At 64.0% G+C, this 19,481-nt stretch overlaps 4 protein-coding genes across 5 annotated transcripts in view; 2 read left to right on the top strand and 2 right to left on the bottom strand.

Moving 5' to 3' along the window:
- The first annotated feature begins 1,738 nt into the window (after positions 1-1,738).
- MFSD5 (major facilitator superfamily domain containing 5) lies at positions 1,739-5,197 on the top strand. The gene is made up of 3 exons (XM_083881185.1): positions 1,739-1,851; positions 2,203-2,352; positions 3,008-5,197. The coding sequence occupies exon 3, from the start codon at positions 3,032-3,034 to the stop codon at positions 4,295-4,297; it is 1,266 nt and encodes a 421-aa protein (XP_083737311.1). The 5' UTR covers positions 1,739-1,851; positions 2,203-2,352; positions 3,008-3,031; the 3' UTR covers positions 4,298-5,197.
- A 481-nt stretch (positions 5,198-5,678) lies between these two features.
- Positions 5,679-11,970, top strand: SPRYD3 (SPRY domain containing 3). Of its 2 annotated transcripts, none has more exons than XM_083880892.1 (11): positions 5,679-5,734; positions 6,610-6,826; positions 7,159-7,234; positions 7,313-7,437; positions 7,856-7,991; positions 8,289-8,477; positions 9,038-9,187; positions 9,511-9,568; positions 10,250-10,369; positions 10,445-10,599; positions 11,195-11,969. In XM_083880892.1, exons 2-11 carry the CDS (start codon positions 6,624-6,626, stop codon positions 11,327-11,329), a joined length of 1,347 nt encoding a protein of 448 aa, XP_083737018.1. In that variant the 5' UTR covers positions 5,679-5,734; positions 6,610-6,623; the 3' UTR covers positions 11,330-11,969. The 2 variants fall into 2 exon arrangements, with proteins under 2 accessions (XP_083737018.1, XP_083737019.1); XM_083880893.1 differs by lacking the exon at positions 5,679-5,734 and adding an exon at positions 5,760-5,850 and having other exon boundaries at positions 11,195-11,970.
- Positions 11,971-12,132: 162 nt separating this feature from the next.
- LOC310920961 (tensin-2-like) lies at positions 12,133-16,164 on the bottom strand (the record flags this gene model as incomplete). The annotated part of the gene is made up of 10 exons (XM_083881019.1): positions 12,133-12,817; positions 12,916-12,945; positions 13,047-13,115; positions 13,487-13,673; positions 14,041-14,118; positions 14,292-14,369; positions 14,590-14,682; positions 15,117-15,242; positions 15,645-15,953; positions 16,017-16,164. 10 exons carry the CDS (start codon positions 16,162-16,164, stop codon positions 12,676-12,678), a joined length of 1,260 nt encoding a protein of 419 aa, XP_083737145.1. The 3' UTR covers positions 12,133-12,675.
- The window catches only part of LOC310920960 (uncharacterized protein), a 9,235-nt gene continuing 5,662 nt past the window's right edge, over positions 15,909-19,481 (bottom strand). The window contains exons 13-16 of the mRNA XM_083881018.1: positions 19,297-19,420; positions 18,824-18,889; positions 18,631-18,735; positions 15,909-18,170 (exon numbers count right to left, since the gene is read on the bottom strand). Of these exons, the coding sequence (XP_083737144.1) occupies positions 16,291-18,170; positions 18,631-18,735; positions 18,824-18,889; positions 19,297-19,420 (2,175 nt within the window). The 3' untranslated portion in view covers positions 15,909-16,290. The remainder of the gene's footprint in view (positions 18,171-18,630; positions 18,736-18,823; positions 18,890-19,296; positions 19,421-19,481) is intronic.

Here is a 19,481-nt window from a genome sequence, read left to right as displayed (position 1 = left end):
ACAGGTCACACACCTTTACGCGGGATCATTGCACCGGTAGCACACCTTTACAGGGGATGATCACACGTCACTGTACGTGTCGCACACCTTTACACAGCCTCCAGCGTGCACACGAATGTCTGAGCGTGGGGACACGTGTGAGGGGTGTGTCCCTGCATGTCACGCACGCACGCACACGTTCCCATGTCCGGACACGCGTGTAAACCGCCTCCCCTCTGCTGTGCTCCAGTTTCCCGAGGGGAGGGATTGGACTGGGGGAGGGGCGGCAATGGGCTCATGGAAAAAGTTTTGGGTGGAAATTCCTCTCCCCACCCCTCCCCCACTGCGGCTCAATGGCCCCTTTGTGCAGCCCGGCGCCGCCCCCGCTGGGATCCCCCCTGTGTGTCTCCCCGAATCCCTGTGTCCCCTCGTGTACCGCTCGTATGTGCCCCCATGTCTCCCCACAGCCCCTGGGTCCCCATAATCCCCTGTGAGCCCCAATCGTGTCTCCACCACGTCCCCCCGTGATCCGTATGTCCCCAACCTGTGTCCCCCCCACCAGCATCGCCCCGTAATCCCCGTGCTCCCCAAGTCCCCATAACCCTGGGTCCACCCCAGTCATGTCCCCCCATGTTTTTTGTGTCCCCTGTGACCTCCATAACCCTGCATGTCTCTCCCTGGCCCCCGTGTCCCTTACACTGCCCCATGTCCCCGTAACTCCTTCTCCCCTCAAATCGTGTCCCTCCGGTGTCCCCTGTCCCCCATGTCTCCAGTGCACCCTTATATCCCGTGTTCCCCTCAGTTGTGTTCCCCAATGTCTCTATGTCCCCGCACATCCCCATATCCCCCGTGTCCTCCATGCCCCTAGCGTCCCCCGTGTCTCCTGTGCCCCCCCAAGTCCCTGTGTCCCTGCATTCCTCCAAGCTGTGTTCTTCATGTCCCCTGTCCTCAATTTGCACCATGTCCCCTTATGCTCCCCGTGTCTCCTGTGCTCTCCCATGTCCCCCGCCCCATTCTGTCCCCTGCATTCTCCCTGCCCCCAGGTCCTCCCCATGTCCCCCGTGTCTCCGCACACCCCATGTTCCCCATGTCCCTGGTGTCCCCATGTCCCCTGTGCCCCGCTCCGTGTCCTCATGCCTCCCTGTCCTGGTGTCCGTCACCCACGGGTGCCGCCACGTGCTCCCCCCCCGCTCCCCCGGCTCAGCCGCTTTGCCCAGTAAATCTCCGGGGCGGGGGGGGACCATGGGGTGCGGGGCGGGGGGGGGGGGGGTGCGGCTCGGCCATGGGGCTGGGCTGGCCGCGACCCCGGCCTCGCCGCCGCGGAGGAACCTCCCCGCGCTGTCACCCCCCCTGTCATCTCCCCCCGTGCTGCGCCCCCGCCTTCTGTTCCCCGCCCTGCCCCTTCTGCTTACCCCCCTCCTGCTGCCCCCAGTGCCACCCCCCGCTCTGCCCCCCTTCCTGCTGCGCCTCCTCCTGCTGCCCCCTGCCCTGTCATCCCCTCTGCCACCCTGCCTGGTGCCCCCCAACCCCCTGTCCCCAGTGTCACCCCCCATCCCCCTTTCCCCAGTGCTACCCCCTGCCCTGCTGCGCCCAGTGTCCCCCCCCGCCCTGTCACCCCTCTCCCTGCTGCTCCCAATATCACCCCCCGCCCTGTCGTTCCCCTTGTTGCTCCACCTTTTGTGCTCCCCTAGCCTGCCCCCAGTGCCGCCCCCCTCCCTGTCCCCCCCTGTGTCACCCCCGCCCGTGCCCCCAGTGCCGCCCCCCGTCCCGCTGCTGCCCACCCCCGCGCCGCGCTCCCCCCCGGCCCCGATTAAGTATCAAATGAGGGGGTTCGGCCCCCACCGCGCCCCACCAGGACCGCTGGAGGCGGCGGTGAGTAAGGGGCGATCGGGGGGACCCCCCGCTTTAACGAGCCCGCGGAAACTGAGGCACGGAAAGGGGGGGTTCACGGGGGGGTGTTGGGAGGGCGGATCACCATGGGGATTTTACGGGGGGGTTTTGCGGGGGGAATTTCCTCGAGGGTCTTTGCATGAGGACTCTGAGGGCGGGGGGTCCCCACGTACTCCCATGGTGTCTGGGGGGAGGTTCTTTGGGGTGGGGTGCCGAAACTGCCCCGTGGGCGGGTACTCTGGGGGTCCCCACAATCCCCCGTGGGCTGTCTGGGGTTCTCTCTGTGCGGGGGTGTCTCCATAACTCCCCGTACCGCCTCTGGGGGTCCCTAAGGACACCTGTGGGAGGGGGTCCGTGTCTGTGGGGGCGGGGTGCCCTGCGTCACTTGACACAGACTAAGATGGCTGCGCCCATGTGGACCGGAAGCGGAAGTGGCTCCGCGGAGGCGCCGCGGGGCAGTTACGACGCCGGTGGGGACCGGGGGTATGTGGGGTCCTGCGGGGCCCGCGGGTTGCTTTAAGGGGTGGGGGGGCCTTGGAGGCTCTGGGAGGTGTCTAGGAGGCCCTATGGGGCAACTCTGTGGTTGGGGGGGGGGGCTGTGAAGGGTAGAGAGGGGGTTATGGGGAGTGGATGGGGGGCTGTGTGGGGCTGTTTGGGGTATATGGGGGTCTTAAGGAGGACTTGGGGGGGGCGAGAGTCCTATGGGGGACGTGGGGGTTCTATGAGGGTCCTATGGGGTGTCTATGGAGGTCCTTTGTGGCGCCTGTGGAGGAGCCTGTGGGGGGATGTTTTGAGGGGTATGGGGGGTCTGTGAGGCATTTTGGGGAACTCTGGTGGAGTTTTAGGGTCTATGGGGGTTCTGTGGGGCCTGGGTGGTGTCTGTATGGGCTTGTGAAGGGTGGTGGAGCCCATGGAGGAGCTGTGGGGGATTGTGCGGCCTATCTATGATGCTGGGGGTCCTGTTATCTCCCGTGATTTATTTTAGGGGCTGGAGGTCCCTATAGCCCCCCATGGGTCCCTTTGTGGTGGGGGGTCCCTATAGCACCCCCGGGCTGTGTGGGGTGTTTGGGGCAGCTGAGTGGTCCCTCTGGACTCTCCCAGTTCCTCCTGGTGCTGATCCCCTATTTTCCTTCCCCAGGCTCTCCTGAGCCCCCTCCCCACCATGTTCCTGCTGCCCTGCTCTGCTCTTGCCCTCCTCCTGCTCACCTGCCTGGTTCTGGAGCCACCCCCACGCCGCCCCTCACCCTCCAACCCGGCCTTCCGCCGCTTCCAGCGGGAATTCCTGCTGGGATACCTGCCGGCGCTGGCTGCGGATTGGCTGCAGGGCCCGCTGCTGTTCCAGCTGCTGCAGAGCCGGGGCTTCTTGCGCAGCCAGATTGCTGTCCTCTACTCGTGTGGATTCGCCTCCAACGTTGCCTTCGGCCTCGTCTCCAGTGTTTTGGTGGATCGGCTCGGCCGGAAAAAGTCCTGTGTGTTGTCCTCAGGGCTGTGCTCCGTGTCCTGCCTGCTGCAGCTCTCCCGGGATTTCCTGGCACTGGCAACTGGCAGGGTCCTGGCGGCACTTGGCACCTCCCTGCTCTTCTCTGCCTTCGAGTCCTGGTACATTCACGAGCACCTGGAGCACCATGACTTCCCAGCTGAGTGGATTCCCGACACCTTCTCCCGCGTGGCCCTCTGGAACAGCGGCCTGGCTGTGGCAGCTGGCCTGGTAGCCCAGCTGGTGGCTGAGGGGCTGGCACTGGGCCCTGTGGCTCCATTCCTGTTGGCCGTGCCCTTCCTGGCACTCTCGGGGATCTTTGCTGGGAAAAACTGGGATGAGAACTACGGGAAGAGCCGGCCCTGCAGTAAGGCCTGCGGGGAAGGCCTTCGGGGCCTCTTGTCCGATCCCCGGGCACTGCTCCTGGGGCTGGTTCAGGCCCTCGTGGAGAGCATCCTCCTCATCTTTGCCTTCCTTTGGACACCTGTCCTGGAGCCACACGAGATCCCAGTGGGAATCGCCTTCTCGGGATTCACGGCCGCCAGCGCCGTGGGCTCAGCCCTGTTCCGGCGGGGTGTCACCGGGAGGCTCCGGCTGCAGCCGCTGCGGCTCCTCTTTGCCTCTGTCCTGCTCCTGGCACTGGCCCTTCTGGCCCTGGCACTGCCACTGTACCCCCCCGGGAACTTCCTTGCTGTGCTGGTGCTGCAGCTCTCCTGCGGGATGTACTTCCCGGCCATGGCGTTCCTGCGGCACCGGCTGGAGCGCAGTGGAGACACAGCGGGAGGAGCACGGTGGCTGCGGCTGCCCCTGGGCCTGGCACTGTCCCTGGTGCTGCCAGCGCTTCCCGGGGACCCTGTGGGGACACAAGGCGTGTTTGGGGCTGCAGCCCTGGCAGCGCTGGTGGCGCTGGGGGCAGCCGGGGGGGGTCCTGGGCACCACCCGTGGGGATGAGGGGCTGAGAGTGGGGGACGAGGGGCTGCTCGAGGGGGACACTGTGGAGTGATGAGGACGCTGGGATGGGGACACTGGGACAGCTCAGCAGGGACACCTGGTTGTGATGGGGACACCAGGATGTGACAGGAATATTGGGGGTGTGACAGGGACATGGACACTGGGACAGCTCAGTGAGGACACTGGGGTGTGACAGGGACACTGGGACAGCTCGACAGGGACATAGGGGTGTAATGGGGATGCTGGGGTGTGACAGGGACAGGGACACAGGGCCAGCTTGATGGAACACTGGAATTTGATAGGGACAAGGACATTAAGACCTGGTTGAGACAGGAACACTGGAACAGCTCAATGGAGACCTCAGGGTGTGACAGGGTCGGGGGCACTGGGCTGTAATGGGGACAGGGACATGTGAAGAGCTCATGGTGTCCACCAGGCAGTGACGGGGTCAAAGTTTTCACCCCCATGCTGAGCTGTGAGTGACAGAAACACTGAGACACCCCATTGGGACACTGAGCTGTGATGGGTCACAGTGTCACCCCACAATGGACTGTGGGTGACAATGACACTGGGACACCCTGATGATGACAAGGAACTGAGAGGTCAGTGTCACCCCTATGGCTGAGCTGTGGGTAACAGTGACACTGGGACACCCTATTGGTGACATTAGGCTGTGATGGGTCACAGTGTCACCCCCATAATGAAGTGTAGGTGACAGTGACACTGGGACACCCCGATGGTGACACCCGGGCTGCAATAGTGCCATCTCCCCCAAGGCATAGCAGAGGGAACATGGGGACACCAGGCCAGGTGTGGTCGGTGACCCCGTGTGGTGTCATGAGGGTGTGTTAATTACCTAATTAATTTCTAATAAACCCACCCAATAGAGGAGTTTGTGAAGTCCTGCACCCCTGCCCTCCAAACCTGGGTCTGGGGGATGCTTAAACCTCTCCAGAGTGCCCAAACCAGTTCATGTCCCCAGTGTGACCCTTGTGCTGGTTTGACCCCAAGCTAAACCCCCTCAGTGCCTCCAGTATCTTCCGATTCCCCCCAAGTCCTTCCAGTAACCCCCCCAATTTTCCCAGTTCCCACCAGTCTCCCCAGTTCCCCCATTTGCCCTCCATTCCTCACAATTCCCCCCAGTTTCCCCCAGTAACTCCTGGCCCCCCATCCTCCCCAGTTTGCCCCGTCTTGCGGGGCGCCCTTTCCCCTCTAGTCCCCATGCCTCCCAGCGTCACGTGGTCTTGACGCGCGCGCCTCACTTTCCCCGGTAGGCTCCGCCTCCTGCCCGTTTCTGCCTCCGATTGGCTGAAGGGCCCGCCAGTCGCAGCGCAGCGGGTGGCGATAGGTCCGCGGGGCACAGTGGGCGGGCACAGGGAGGCGGAAGCGAGCGGGACCCGGATGTGAGCGCGGCCCATGGAGGGGGCGGGACCCCCGGTAAGGGGGAACTGGGGAGCCGGGGGGGCTCTGGGGAAGATCGGGAGGTCTGGGGACGTCCGGGGAGAAATTGGGAGGGGTCCTGAGGAGTTGGAGAGGGGGGCGAGGAGACCGCGGTACGGGGAACACGGGAGGGATTTGGGGGTCCTGAGGGGAATTGGGGAGGTCTGAGGGGGTCCCATGATGGGGGAGCTGCCGCGGTGCGAAGGGAGTGGGGGCACTTGTGGGGATTCCGGGAGTAGTGGTGCTGGGGAAGGAGGACCCCCGGAATGGGAGAACGTTGTGTGTGTGTGTGTGTGTGTGTGTGTGTGTGTGTGTGTGTGGAGGGGGTCAGGGTTGAGATTGGGGGTCAGTTTTGAGTTGTCAGGTGTGATTTGGGTGTGTCAGGTGTGTGTCTGGTGTCTCAAGTGAGTGTTTGGGAAGACAGTTTGGGGGGGGCTTTCCGGTGTTTTTTTTCGCTTCAGGTGTGTTTTGGGGGTTCAGGTGTGTATGAAGGGCCTGCTGGGTTTTGGGGGGTTTATGTGTATTTCAGGGAGTCAGGTGTGTTTAGGGGGTTTTGGTGTATTTTGGAGCATCAGGTGTGTTTTGGGGGTTAATTTTGAGAGTTCAGGTCTATTTTGGGAGTCACGTATGTCTAAGGGGTTCAGGTATGATTTGGAGGATCGGGTGTGTTTCAGGGGAAGTTTCGTGGGTTCAGGTGTGTCTGGGCGGCAGTTTTGGGGTGTCAGGTGTTTAGGATGTCAAGTGTGTGTTTGGGGCTCAGCTTCGGGGGATCTGGGTTTAGGGGGCTCTTGTCTGATTCGGGGAGTCAGTTTCGGGTGTGTCGGTTCCGGTCCCCCCGTCCTTTCGGGGATCCCACCGTTGCCTCCCCGCAGGAGCCCCCCCAGCCATGGATGACCTGAACCTGCACTTCAGGTTCTTGAACTGGCGCCGGCGGATCCGGGAGATCCGGGAGGTGCGGGAGGGCCGGGACCGGGACCGCGATCGGGACCGGGACCGCGATCGGGACCGGGACCGGGATCGGGATCGGGATCGGGGCCTGCGCTGCCAGGAACGCGCCCGGCACATCCTGGTGGACGGGGACACCCTCAGGTATCCCGGGTGGGCTGGGGGCACCCGCAGAAAGGGGCTGGGGAGCTCCGGAGGCATGTGAGGGGACCCACGGGGTTGTGGGGGGATTGGGGCACGTGGAGGGGGCTGGCGGGGCCCAAGGAGGAGGGAATGCACCCACGAGGGTGGGAGGGCCGGGGGCCTCCTGCTGTGGAGGCGGCTGGACCCACAAAGAGGGGGCTGGGAGTGCCCAAGGAGGGGCTGGCGGAGCCCACGAGGGTGGAAGGGGTCTGGAAGCACCCACAGATCTGGGACGGGTCTGGGGGTACCGGGGGGGTCAGAGGGATGTCTCAGCCCCCCCCCGTCCCCCGCAGCTACCGCGGCCCCTCGGGCGAGGTCGGCTGTTACGTGGCCCCGCGGCCGCTGACCCGCGATAGCAACTACTTCGAGGTGAGCCTGGAGGTCCGGGGGGCGCGGGCTGTCCCGGGAGGCGGGTACGGAGCCCTGACCCCACCACCCCTTGCCCAGGTGTCCATCGTGGACAGCGGAGTCCGCGGCACCATCGCTGTGGGGCTGGTGCCGCACTGCCACAGCCTCGAGCATCCCCCGGGATGGGGGCCCGGCTCCGTCGCCTACCACGCCGATGATGGAAAGTGAGTGTCACGATGGATGGCGGGGCCGGGAGGGCAGGAGTTGTTCGGATAGTAGGGACGTCCCGATAGCAGGGAGGTGTTGGGGATAATCGTGGGTGTTGGAATACTAAGGAATTTCATGTTGAGAGATGTTGGGATGTTGGACAGTGAGGTGAAGGATGAGATGCTTTGGCATATCAGGGGTTTTGGGATAGCAGGGGATGTCAGGATATTGAGGCGTTGGGGCCTTGGAGGTGTCGGGATATTGGGGTGAGCCGGGGAGGCAGCAGGACTAGGAGGTGTTGGAAGGCACTGGGGCCTGGGGACTGTCGCAATATTTGGGGTCTGCTCGTTTTGGAGTCCCCCATTACTGACACCCCCACGTCCCATTCTGAACCTCCCATTTTCGGGGTGCCTCCCCATTTTTGGCATGCCCCAGGCTCTACAGTGGCCGGGCCAAGGGGCGCCAGTTCGGCTCCAAGTGCAGCTCCGGGGACCGGATCGGCTGTGGCGTCGAGAGGGGCTCATTCGGGGCCCCCCCAGCCCAAGTTTTCTTCACCAAGAACGGCCAGAGGGTGAGGGGACCCCCACCCTGCCCCAGAGCACCCTGAAAACTCACCGGGGTGCCCCCAAACCTCTCAGGACCTCCCAAGCTTCCAGGACATCCCAAACAGGGGATCCTTTTGCCCATCCCCCAGCCTTTCTTTACAAAGAATGGACAGAAGAGGGGAACACCCCCTTATCTTCTGAAACCCCAAAGTCTCCAGAGCCCCTCCACTTCCCACTTTGGTGTCTACCTAAATCCCACATGGGAGGCGTGGGGGTGCCCTTGTCTCTGAGCCCCTCTCACCCCCTGACTCCCTCAATCGCAGGTGGGGGGTCTGGGGGTGCCACTGTCGCCCCCAGGGCTGTTCCCAGCTGTGGGACTGCACTCGCTGGGGGAGGAGGTTCGACTCCATCTGCCCCCGCCCGGGCCCCCCGAGGACGAGGGTGGGGCGATGCTGGTGGACAGCCTGGAGGAGGAGTGGGGGAGGCTCCATGATGTGCGGCTCTGCGGCTCTGTGAGCACCCGGAAACCCAGGGGGTTTGAGGGGTCAGGGGGCTGGGAGGGAGAAAAAGGGGGGATGGAGGCTCCCCAGGACTGGGGATGACCCAGGGAGGGAGCTCAGAATGAGGGTGCGGGGTAGGGGATGGTTTGGAAGAGGTTGGACCCCCTCCCTGGGTGGGAGGTCAGAAATTGAGGTTACAGAATTAGGAAAACTGGAATCAGGGAGTTTGGGTAAGGACAGTTTTGGGAAGGGGACAAGAAGGGTCCCCAATCTTGGGGAGGGTGAAATGGGGGGCTGTGACATGGGGCCCTGGTTAAAGGGTCCACAGCAACGACATCGGCAGTCTGGGGGTACTTGGGTGCCCCTCAAATCCCATGTGTGTGCCCCCCTGACCCTCTGTGACCCCCCCGCCTTATCCCCTGTGATCCCCCACATCCTCCCCGGACCCCCCACACCCTCCCAGGTGCTGTTACTGGGTAGGGAAGGTGATGAATTTTGCGGATCTGGGGCTGGTGCGGGTTGGGGGTTGTCCCCTTTCCCCCTGTTTGAAGCCCGTCCCACGCTCCCCCAAGGTGCTGGAGTACGTGGGGAAGGGGAAGAGCATCGTGGATGTGGGGCTGGCCCAGGCCCGGCGGCCGCTCAGCCCCCGCAGCCACTACTTCGAGCTGGAGATCCTGGACCCGGGCGAGAAGTGCTACATCGCCCTGGGCGTGGCCAGGAAGGTGCGCGGGGGGGCTCGGAATTGGGGCGCGAGGGGTTTGGAGTGGGTGGAGACACCTACGGAGCTGGGGGTGGGGCAGGGAAGTGGGGGACGTGGGTCAAAAATGAGAGTCCGGGGGTTACAGGGGGAGCGAAAGGGGGCTGGAGCCTCCTCCTGGCTAAGGAAGGTGGGGAGGGGGCTCATATTTGGGGTACGGGGGGGCTGGGCTGAAAGGTGGGAGCGTGTCAAAAATGAGAGTCTGGGGGGGCAAATTGTGGTCCCCAGGTTTGGGGGGCTGGCCCCCTACATTGCTCTCATCTCCCTCCCCTGTGTCCTTCCCCCCAGGATTACCCCAAAAATCGTCACCCTGGCTGGAGCAGGGGCTCAGTGGCCTATCATGCGGGTGAGCCCCCAAAAGTGGGGGGGACCCCCAAAGTGGGTGGTACCCCCCCAAACGCAGGACCCCAATAGTTGGACCTCCTCCTACTCTTCCTTTTCCTGAAAGCCCCTTTCCCATTCTTCCCCCCTATTTTGGGTTGCACCCCTATAACGAGGGTTGGGGGGGGTCCCCATTAATTTGTGGGATTCACATGACCCCTCCTTCGTCCTCCCTTCCTTCATCTTTTTCCCCTTCACCCTCTTCCTTTCCCAACCCAATTTCCTCCCTTATTTTGGGGTGCACTCCCATGGGGAGGTCTGAGTGGTGGTTTCCAGCCCCTTGGGGAGGTCCCCCTGGCCTCTCTCCCTTTTCCCTCCTTTTATCTCCTTTCACCCCTTTGCCCTTTCACACCCTTCACCCTCTTCTTCTTTCCACCTTTCTCAGGCCTATTTCTCTCATCTTTTTGGGGTGCACACCCATGGGAGGGATCCCCCTCATGACCTGAGGAGTCCCGCCTGACTCAGGGGTCCCTCTGTGCGCCCCCCATCCCCAGTTGTCCCCTTCTCAGTTTCCCCCTTCTTCTCCACCTGTAACACCTTTCTCTGCCCATTTCTCCCCCTTTTCTTGGTGTGCACCCCCATGGAGGGTGTCTGGGGGTTCCTCCCACAAACTGGGGGGTCCCTCTAATTCGGGGTCTCCCCCCAGATGATGGAAAGCTGTTCCATGGCAGCGGGGTCGGGGATCCCTTTGGCCCCCGCTGCTACAAGGGCGACGTGATGGGCTGTGGGATCATGTTCCCTCGGGATTACGGCCGGGACAGCGAAGGTATTGCGGGGCAGGGAACCCTCAAAGCCTGGGCAGACCCTGCGGGTGGGTCCCTCACCCTTTTCCCCGCCCCAGGTGACAGCGATGACGCCTCGGAGCCCCCCGAGGTGAAGGTGAAGATGCGCAATGTGATGTACCTGGAGGAGGAGGAGGAGGAGGAAGAGGAAGAGGAGGAGGAAGAGGATGATGGGGAGGACATGGAGCAGGAGCAGGAGGGCAGGAAGGTCGTGGTAAGGGTGGGGACACCCCGTCAAAAAAAATCTGTGCCCTAAAAAACACCCTGCCCCCCAAAAAGCTTCTCCTTCACCCTAAGAGTCTCCTTTGCCCCCTGTTGGGATCCTTTAGAATCAGTCTGGGGGCTCCAACACCTGGATTTTGGAGGGGGAGGGGGGGTGTCCTGCCCCTCCTCATATTTTAGGGTGCCCCCCCTGTTTGTCTATGATCCCCACACGTACTTGTGCCCCCCCCCCTGGACCCTCAAATACTCCCAAAATCTCCCCTGCAACCACCATTGGATTCCCTTTAGTGACTCACCCCAGGGTCAACCCCTTTGCCCCCACTCTTTTGAAGACTGGGGTCTCCCCACCCTCCCCTCATATTTTGAGGTGACTCTGCCATGTGTCCCTGACCCCTCCCATGTGTTTGTGCCCCCTCAAACCCCCCACCCCCACCCCAAAAATCCCTCCTTCAACCCTTTTGGCTCATCTATCCTTGGCTTACTCCCCTCTTTACCCCTGCTTTTTTTTTTTTTTTTTTTTTTTGGAGGGGGGTCTCCCTGGACCTCCTCCAATATAGAGGTGACCCCCCTGATTTTTGTTCCCCCAGGTGTTCTTCACACGGAATGGAACGGTCGTGGGGCGCAGGGAGGTTGGGGTCCCCCCCGGGGGGCTCTTCCCCACCGTGGGGATGCTCAGCACTGGCGAGAGGGTCAAGGTGGACCTGCACCCCCTGAGTGGATAAAGGGAGGGCTCGCGTGGGGCCCCCCAAAACCTGAAACCCTCTGGTGCTCCCGGACCCACCCCGGGCCCTCCCAGTGCACTTTAGTGGAGACCCCCCCAAGGTGGTTTTTGGGGGGTTCACCCCTGCTGCCCCTATAATTTTGCCCTTCGAGGGCTCTTTGGGGGGGGGTTTCCCCTAATTGAATTCCCCCATTGATCCCTCAAAAGTACCCCAGTGTTGGTCCCCAAGGTGGTTCTTGGGGGTCTCGGCCATGGCCTCCACCATGGGCCCATTCCTGCCCCACCCCAGTGTTTTTGGGGGACTCAATCCTGCCACCCCCCCCCCCCCCAATAATCCCAATGACTCCCCCCAGGTGGATTTGGGGGTCTCAGTCCTGCCCCTTCCACCATGGGTGACCCTAGTGCCCCTCCCCAGAGACCCCCAAATCAGCCCTTTGACCCTCCCCAGCCCCCCCACCTCTCCCACTCCACTGAGCCCCCAGTGCTCCCCCATCTCTTCCAGTGCTCCCCATTCTTGGGGATTCCAGAATTAGGGGTTCCCCCCATCATGAATGTAACCTGACCCTTCCAATTCCATGGGACCCCTCCAAGAGTCCCCAGTTCTGTGGTGGGGGCTGGGCTGGTTTTGGAGTCCCCTTTGACATTTGCACATGGGGGGGGTCCCCATGCCTCCCCCCTTAAATAAACCCATTTCTTACACCAAAATAAATGGGGATTTATTTGGGTTCCCCCAGGAGCCCCCAAATTGTGGGGGACATCCCTGTGCCCCTTTTTCTACCACCCCCCCTCTTCTTTATTCGAGGGGGCAGTTCAGGGGGTGCAGGAGGTTTTGGGGGGCCTCCAAGAGGGGGTTGGAGGGTCTGGGGAATGTTTGGAGGGGTCTGGGGGGAGTCTCAGGGGGAGTTTGGGGGTCTCCAGTAGGACTTTGGTCATGAAGATGGTGGGGAGGGCAATTATGGGGGTGCCCTTGTGCTCCCTCCAAATCAGGGGTGTCTAGGCGGGTTTGGGGGGGTCCAGGGGTGGTTTTGGGGGAGTCTCGGGGGTAGCTGGGGGTGTTCAGGACCTTGGTGATGAAGGTGATGATGGCGGGGGGGGGGGTGATTATGTGTGTCCTCCTGTCTCCTCCTTGGCACGGGGGACTCCAGGGGGATTTGGGTATCCCCAGATTTTTTTGGTGGTCCCAGGGGGTTCTGGGGGTCCCTCAATGTTGTGTCCCCAACAGGACCTTGGTGAAGATGGGGAGGAGTCCCACTGGGTTTTGAGAGTGCCCCTGAGCCCCCCCTGCCTCGGAGGGCTTTGGGAGTCCCCCGATCGTTTTTGGGGTCCCAGGGGGGGCCCTGGGGGCTCTCAGTGCCGCGTCCCCAGCAGGACTTTGGTGACGAAGGTGACGATGGCCCCCGCTGGTTGCTCGGGGTCCAGCTCCGCAAACACGTGGCACACGTTGCCCCCCCCCGGTGCCCCCGCCTGCTTTGCCACGAACCCAAAAATCCTGGGGAGGGACGGCAGGGGGGAGGGGGCGAGGCCAGAGTAAGATCTGTGCCCCCTCTCCTTGCCAGGGGTTCCTATTCTGGGTGTCTCTCCACATACCTGGCCATGGTCCCATCGGGGTTTGCCCACCTGGGGGGGTTAAAGGGAGTTTGTGAGGTTGGTGAGGTTTGTGAGGTTTGGACGGTTGGGGGTCCCCCCTTTGCCCCCCATGCGCCCCACCCCCCCCTCACCTGCGGTCCTGGGGGTCGGTGCCGCAGTGGGTGACGCTGCTCACGGGGTAGTGCCGGCGGAAAAAGAGTCTGGGGGCAGCAGGCACAGGATGAGGTGGGGCAGGACGGGGGGCTGGGCTGGGGTCGGTGGGTGATGAGGGGTTTGGGGCGAGGTCGGCATTGGTTTTGAGGGGTATCAGGGTTTAGGGGATCAGTGATTTGGAGGATTAGGGGTTTAGTGAGGTTGGTGGTTCAGGGGGTGCGGGTTTTGGGGTCTTTGAGAGGGTTTGAGGTGTCGGTGTTTGGGGGATTGGGAGGTTTGGGGGAGTCAGTGGTTTTGGAGGGTTCGGTAGTTTGGGGGGTCAGTGTTTGAGGGAATCCTGGTTTGAAGAGTGGGGGGGCTGGGTGGTTTGGGGAGGGTCGGGGGTTTGGGATTACTGGGGGGTTAGGGGGTCCCTCACTTGCGCTGCCGATCCGTCAGGGTGATCCCCTGCGCTGACACCTTGAAGTGCACAGGGCTGGGGGGGGGCTGGGGGGAGCCCCCCGCACTCGGGGCCCTCTCCAGGAGGGACCCCACGGCCTTGGCCACGGCCTGGGGCCCAGTCAGGGCCTCGGTTCCCACCGAGCCCAGGAACAGCACAGAGCAGGCTGGGGGGCAGTGGGGAGGAAGCTGCCCAAAACTGGGCCCAACTTCCCCAAAACCAGGACCAACCTCCCCAAAACCGGGCCCAGCCTCCCCAAAACTGGGACCAACCTCCCCAAAACCAGGACCAACCTCCCCAAAACCGGGCCCAGCCTCCCCAAAACCAGGACCAACCTCCCCAAAACCGGGCTCAGCCTCCCCAAAACCAGGCCCAGCCCCCACAGTGCTTCTAGTCCCAATGCCAACCTCACACAGTGACCCAATTCCAGTGCCTGCATGGCCCCAGCAACCCCCCCATCCCAGCGCACCCCCTAGTGCCCCCTGTCCCATTTCCCCCAGTCCCCCGGGTGTGCCCAGTCATCCCAGTCCCACCTGCCCCCTGCCTCAGGAGGGCTCCGGCCGTGCTGACATTGGGGGGTCCGGGGGGGTCTGGGGGCTCCTCCTGCAGCTCTGGGGAGGAAGGCACAGGGTTGGAGGAGCGGCCAAGGACCCCCCCGGTGCCCCACCAAGAACCATCCAGAACCCCCTGGCAGGGGAAATTCGAGGGAAATTGAGGTGTCATGCAGGCAGTTTGGGGTGTCCACGCAGTTTTGGGGTGTTCCTGCAGTTTCTGGGATGCCCACCTGCATGTGGGATGCGGAGGGTGCAGGGCAGTGAGATGGGGGTGATGGAGTGCTGCAGCACCAGTGCCGGGAGGCTCCCTGGGGAGAAGAGGGGTCAGAGCACCCCAAAACCCCCAGTGATTCCCCAAAGCCCCATAGATACCCCCAGACCCCAAACCCCACCAGCCCCCCTAGGTCCCCCCCAGTTCCCCTTGAGACCCCACTGACCCCCATAGTCCCCTCTCCCCCCGACTTCTCCAATCCCCCCCAACTGCCCCAGACCCTCAGAGACCCCTCCCCAGATCTGTTCCCCCCTCACCAAAGTAAGGCTCCTCGGGGCACCCCCGGATTTTGACCCCCCGCGGACCCGTCTCGATCAGGAAGTGCCGGACCAGCTGCTCCTGAGGGTCCCCTGAGGAGCCGGGGGCGGGGGGATCAGCCGCGAGGGAGACCCCCGAGACCCCTCCTCGGCATCCCCTGACGCCCCAGTATTTTCTATGGGGCATTTGGGGGGTGTCCATGGGGGGGATCTGGGAGGGTGCATGGAGTGTTGGGGGTGTGCAGATCCCCGAGGCCCTCCCCACTATGGACAACGCCCCCCCCGACCCCCCAGTACTGCATGGGGAAGGTCTATGGGTGGATTTGGGAGCTGCTGGTGGGGAATTTGGAGTGATTTTCAAGGGTCCCTGGGATGTTGGGGGTGTCAGAGCCCTGGGAGATGCCCGAGAACCCCTCCAGCCCCCAAATATTCCACGGGGGCAGAGGTGGATTTGGGGCGTGCCGGGGAGTGTCTGTGGAGCCGGGGCGAGGGTCTATGGGGTTCGGGGGAGCTTGTGGGGTCCATACCCGTTCTGGGGGTGGCGCGGGGGGGCGGGACCCCCACCCTGAGTGCGAGCCCGAACGCCCCCGGGAAGCTGCTGCTGCGGCGGATGAGGAACGAGCCGGGAGGGGCCGCCTTGAGCAGGGACACGGCTGGGGGGGCACGCGGGGGTCACACGGGGGGGAGGAGGCACACGGGGGTACCCCACTGACTCCCCCGTTTAACCCTCCAAGCCACCCATAGACTTCACCCATGAATCCCCCCATAGATCTTCCCGACTCTCCCCCGGTTCCCCCTACAGACCCCAGCATTGATCCCCCAGACCCCCCTACAGCTCCTACTGACCGCCCCCTCACTGACCCCCCAGACCCTCCCATACTCCCCTGATCCCCCTCAAACACCCCCACAGCCCCTCAATACCCCCTAATAATCCCCAAGACCCCCCAAAACTCATTCCTTCCAAAACGCCCCGGGAGTTTCCGGCCCCCACGGTACCCCCACTCCCCCAACCACCCGGGGGTGCCCAGCGCCCCGTTCCCCCCGCCCCCCCGTACCTTCCTCCCGGGACAGCCCCGGTTTGTACCAGAACTTGGTCGTGTCCTGCACGAAGGTGCCCCCGGGGGGGGTCCCTCCCGGCGCCGCCCCCGCCGAGGGGGGTCCCTGGCCCGCCCCCGGGCTGCGCTGAGGTGAGGAGGGGTCTCGGGGCCCCCCTGGGGCCGGGGGATGCCGCTTCTCGGGCAGAGGCGGCTGCGGAGCCGGGTGGTGCCCAGGGGTGCCGCTGCCGGGGGAGGGGGCACGGGGAGACTCGGGGGGGGCCCGGAGGGGGGCTGGCCAGGGAGTCCCCTCAATGGGGCTGCGCCGCCCTAGGAGGGTACAGAGAGTGCAGTGAGACCCCCAAAAGACCTTCTGAGGGGCCTCCAAAAAACCTCCCTCCAGCGGCTCCTTTGCCCCCTGCCGCTCCCCAACACTCCCTCGGATCCCCCAGTTATCCTTCAACCCCGCCAAATCCCCCCAAATTTCCCTCAGTTTATGCTTCAGCTCCCTCAAGGTGCCCCTCAGCCCCTCTGTGGCCATGAACCCTCTCCAGAAGTCCCCCCAGACCCTTTAGACCCCCCTCAATCCCCTCAACACCCCTCCAGACCCCCTTCATGAACCCTTTTACCTCCAAGAGACTCCTCCAGGACCTCCCAGTAGCCTCTTTCATGCCCCATAACCGCCCCCGCAAGGAGCCCCCACAGCCCTTTTAGACTCTTCCAAATCCCTAATACCCTCCCGAACCACCATTAACCCCTTTGAGCTCCTACTTTGCCCCTCATCTGTACCTGTCGGCTCCTGGGGCTCCCCCATGGCGGGGGGATCATAGCCCCCTTTTCCGGGAGGGGGTCCCCGCTCCAGCCCGGGGCGGCCGCAATGGGGGCAATTTGGGGGCTCCAGAGGGGGTGCGGGGGGGCCCCCCCAGCCATGTCCGCCATAAATTGGGCGGGTAGGGAGTGGGGAGACGCCCCCCCAGCCCTGGCAGTCCTGGCAGGGGCAGAGGGGCGGGAGTCCCCCCAAAAGCAGGTACCCCCCTGCCACTGGGCGCCCGTAGCCCCCCCACGGGGGAAACCCCTCGGAGAGCGAGCGCTGCACCCCCCGTTTTGGGGGCTCCCGCGGGGAGGCCAGGCTGGCTCGGCGGCACAGAGGGGGGCACGGGGGGGCCCAGGAGCTGGGAGGGGCCCAAGGGCTCGGAGGGCTGTGGGGTACTGGGAGGCTGTGAGGTGCGGGGGGGCTGTGGGATATTGGGATCCCATGGGACGCTGGGGGGCTGTGGAGTGAGGGGGGACCATGAGACATCGAGGTCCCGTGGGGGGCTGCCAGTCCCTCAGATATTGGGGTGATGTGGGAAACTGGGACCCCAGGGGATACTGGGGTGCCATGGGATTTTGAGGGGCTGTAGGATGTCGGGGAGCTGTGGGGGGCTGGGGTCTCCTGGGATGTCAGGGTCCCATAGGGTGTCAGGGTCTCATGGATTATTGGGGTCCCGTGGGATATTGGGGGGCTATAGGATGTTGGGGACTTCTGGGCTAGTGGGGGGCTATGGGGAGTGTGGGGGCCCTGGGATGTTGGGGATCCATGAGATGGTGGGGTCCCATAGGATTTTGGGGTCCCATAGGGTGATGGGGACCCCCGGGATGTTGGGGTTCCATACGGAGTTGGTGTCTCCAGGGATGTTGGAGTCCCATGGGATGCTGGGGGGCTGTGGGGTATCGGCGACCCCTGGAATGTTAAGGTCCCCTGGGATATTGGGGTGCTATTGGGCACCAGGGTGTCCTGGGATATTGGGGTCCCGTGGAATGTTGGGGACTCATGGGATATTAGGGTCCTGTGGGTTATCGGGGTCTCATAGGGTGCTGTGACCCCGTGGGATGTTGGGGTCCCGGGGGATACTGGGGGGCCATGGGGTGTCAGGGTCACATGGGGCAGTAGGGTCCCATAGGGTTTTGGGGTGTCATAGGGTGTGGGGGATCCCTGGGATTTGGGGGCCCCATAGGATGTGGGGAAGCCGTGAGGTGTTAGGGTCCCGCAGGATGTTGGGGGGCTGTGGGGAGCAGGAGTCCCATGGAATGGGGGGGTCCCGTGGGATGGGGAGGTTTTATGGGATATTGGGCTCCCATAGGATATCGGCGTCCTGTGGGATGGGGGTGTCTCATGGGATAGGGGGGCCTCATGGAATGTGGGGGTGCCGTGGGATATTGGGGTTCCATGGGATATTGGGGTCCCATAGGATGTGGGATTCCTGTAGGGTGCGGGGGTCCAGAGAGGTTCAGGAGTCCCATAGGCTGTGGGGGTCCCGAGCGGTTCGGGGGTGTTGGAGGGCTCCTCCCCAGGGCCGGGGGTCTCGCGGCCCCCCCGCACCCCAAACCCCCCCAGCAGCTGCTCCAGCTCCCGGCGCTCGGCGGCCGTGGGGGGTGGTGGGCGGCCGTGGGGAGCTCCGGGTGGGGGCGGGGAGTCAGAGTCCCCCCTGGGGGGGGAGGGACCCCCCTTCTTGTGCACGCGGGCGTAGGGGCTGCCGTCCAGGGGACCCCAAGTGTGGGAGGGCTCTGCGGGGCAAAAGGGCGGTCAACATCCCCCCTGCACCCCCAAAACCCCACGAGACCCCCCCGGAACACCCTGGGACCCCCGTCTCCTCTCTCCCCCTCTTCACACCAGGGGGACTCTTCCTGTGTGTCCATATTGTCCCTCAAAGCCCCCCGTGCATCCCCAGTTCCCCGCATTTTCTCTGGGCCTTCAACTCCTCCCTTGAAGGTGGGGAGCCCCCCGGCCTCCCCCAAATCCCAGCCCTCCCATATCGTGCCCCCCCCCCCCCCCCCTCGCGAACACCCCCTGTCTCCCTGGCCCCTCAAATCCCTCCAGCCACCCCTGACACTGCAAGTCACACCAACACCCTCCAGCATCCTGAGACCCTCCCCGCATTCCCCAAACCCCAGGCCACGGGGTCTATCTTCCCCGCCCCCCCCCCGTGCCTCGGGGACCCCAATTTCTCCCGCGACCTCCTCTTACCGTCGGGGCTGTCCCAGTGCCCTTCATAGGAGTCCCGCCGAACCGCGGGGTCTCGCACCCCATAATCGATGAGGGAGGCGGGAGGGCCGCGGGGGGGGACCCAGCCTGGGGGTGGGGGGCAGGAGGGGTGGGCGGTGAGGGGGGGGGGCTCCGGAGGGGTATCCCTCGGGAGTCTCCACCCCACGAAACCCACCTTCGACCCTCTCGGGGCCTGAGGAGAAGATGAACTCGACGGTGGCGTCAGGAGGGAAGCGTTGATCTGGGCGGGGCAGCAGAGGTGGTTTGGCGGGGCGTGGAGGTGTCCCCACAGCCTGCCACCCCAAATCCTCCCGCACCTCCCCAGTCGCCCCATTCCCGGCCCTCATCCGCCCCCTGCACACCCAGATTCCCCCAGGTCTGCCCTCCTTGTTCTCGTCCGGAGCGGGGATGGGGGGGGATGGGGCAGAGGGGAAGTAGGGGCGACCACGTTTTCTGTGTCCTCAAATTTCCTCGTGTCCCCCCTCCTGGCACCCTTCGAGTCACCTCAGGACCCCGAGGCCCCCTAATCACCGCCACACTCTCTCTGTCCTCCCGTGCACCCCCAAACTCCGCAGCCCCCTCAAACTCCGCGGTCCCCCCCAGGTCCCTCTGACCCTCCCAGACCCTCGCAAACCCTCGCGCCCCCACCTTGCCAGGCCACGTCGAGCTCGTCCCGGCGCAGCCTCAGGCGGGGCCCGCGCAGGGTCCCCGTGTGGAACTGAACCCCAAAAACCACCTCGCGCCCCCCCCGCTGCCGGTGGTAACAGCGCACCTGGCGGGGGGGGGGGCACAGGTGAGCGAGGGGCACGGACAGCTGAGTTGGGGGGGCCACA

This window comes from Zosterops lateralis (genome assembly GCF_965231275.1).
Source record: "Zosterops lateralis genome assembly, chromosome: 32".
NCBI classification, from domain to species: domain Eukaryota; kingdom Metazoa; phylum Chordata; class Aves; order Passeriformes; family Zosteropidae; genus Zosterops; species Zosterops lateralis.
The sequence above is the reverse complement of the archived record's forward strand: the minus strand, read 5'-3'. Positions and strand labels throughout refer to the sequence as shown.

What these genes read in the sequence shown, in the direction of transcription:
- MFSD5 (XM_083881185.1), top strand. Translation starts at nt 3,032, where the DNA reads ATGTTCCTGCTGCCCTGCTCTGCTCTTGCCCTCCTCCTGCTCACCTGC.
- SPRYD3 (XM_083880893.1), top strand. Translation starts at nt 6,624, where the DNA reads ATGGATGACCTGAACCTGCACTTCAGGTTCTTGAACTGGCGCCGGCGG. An exon ending in GTGGACGGGGACACCCTCAG is followed by an intron (nt 6,827 to 7,158) that starts GTATCCCGGGTG and finishes CGTCCCCCGCAG; the next exon opens with CTACCGCGGCCCCTCGGGCG. An exon ending in GCGATAGCAACTACTTCGAG is followed by an intron (nt 7,235 to 7,312) that starts GTGAGCCTGGAG and finishes CCCCTTGCCCAG; the next exon opens with GTGTCCATCGTGGACAGCGG.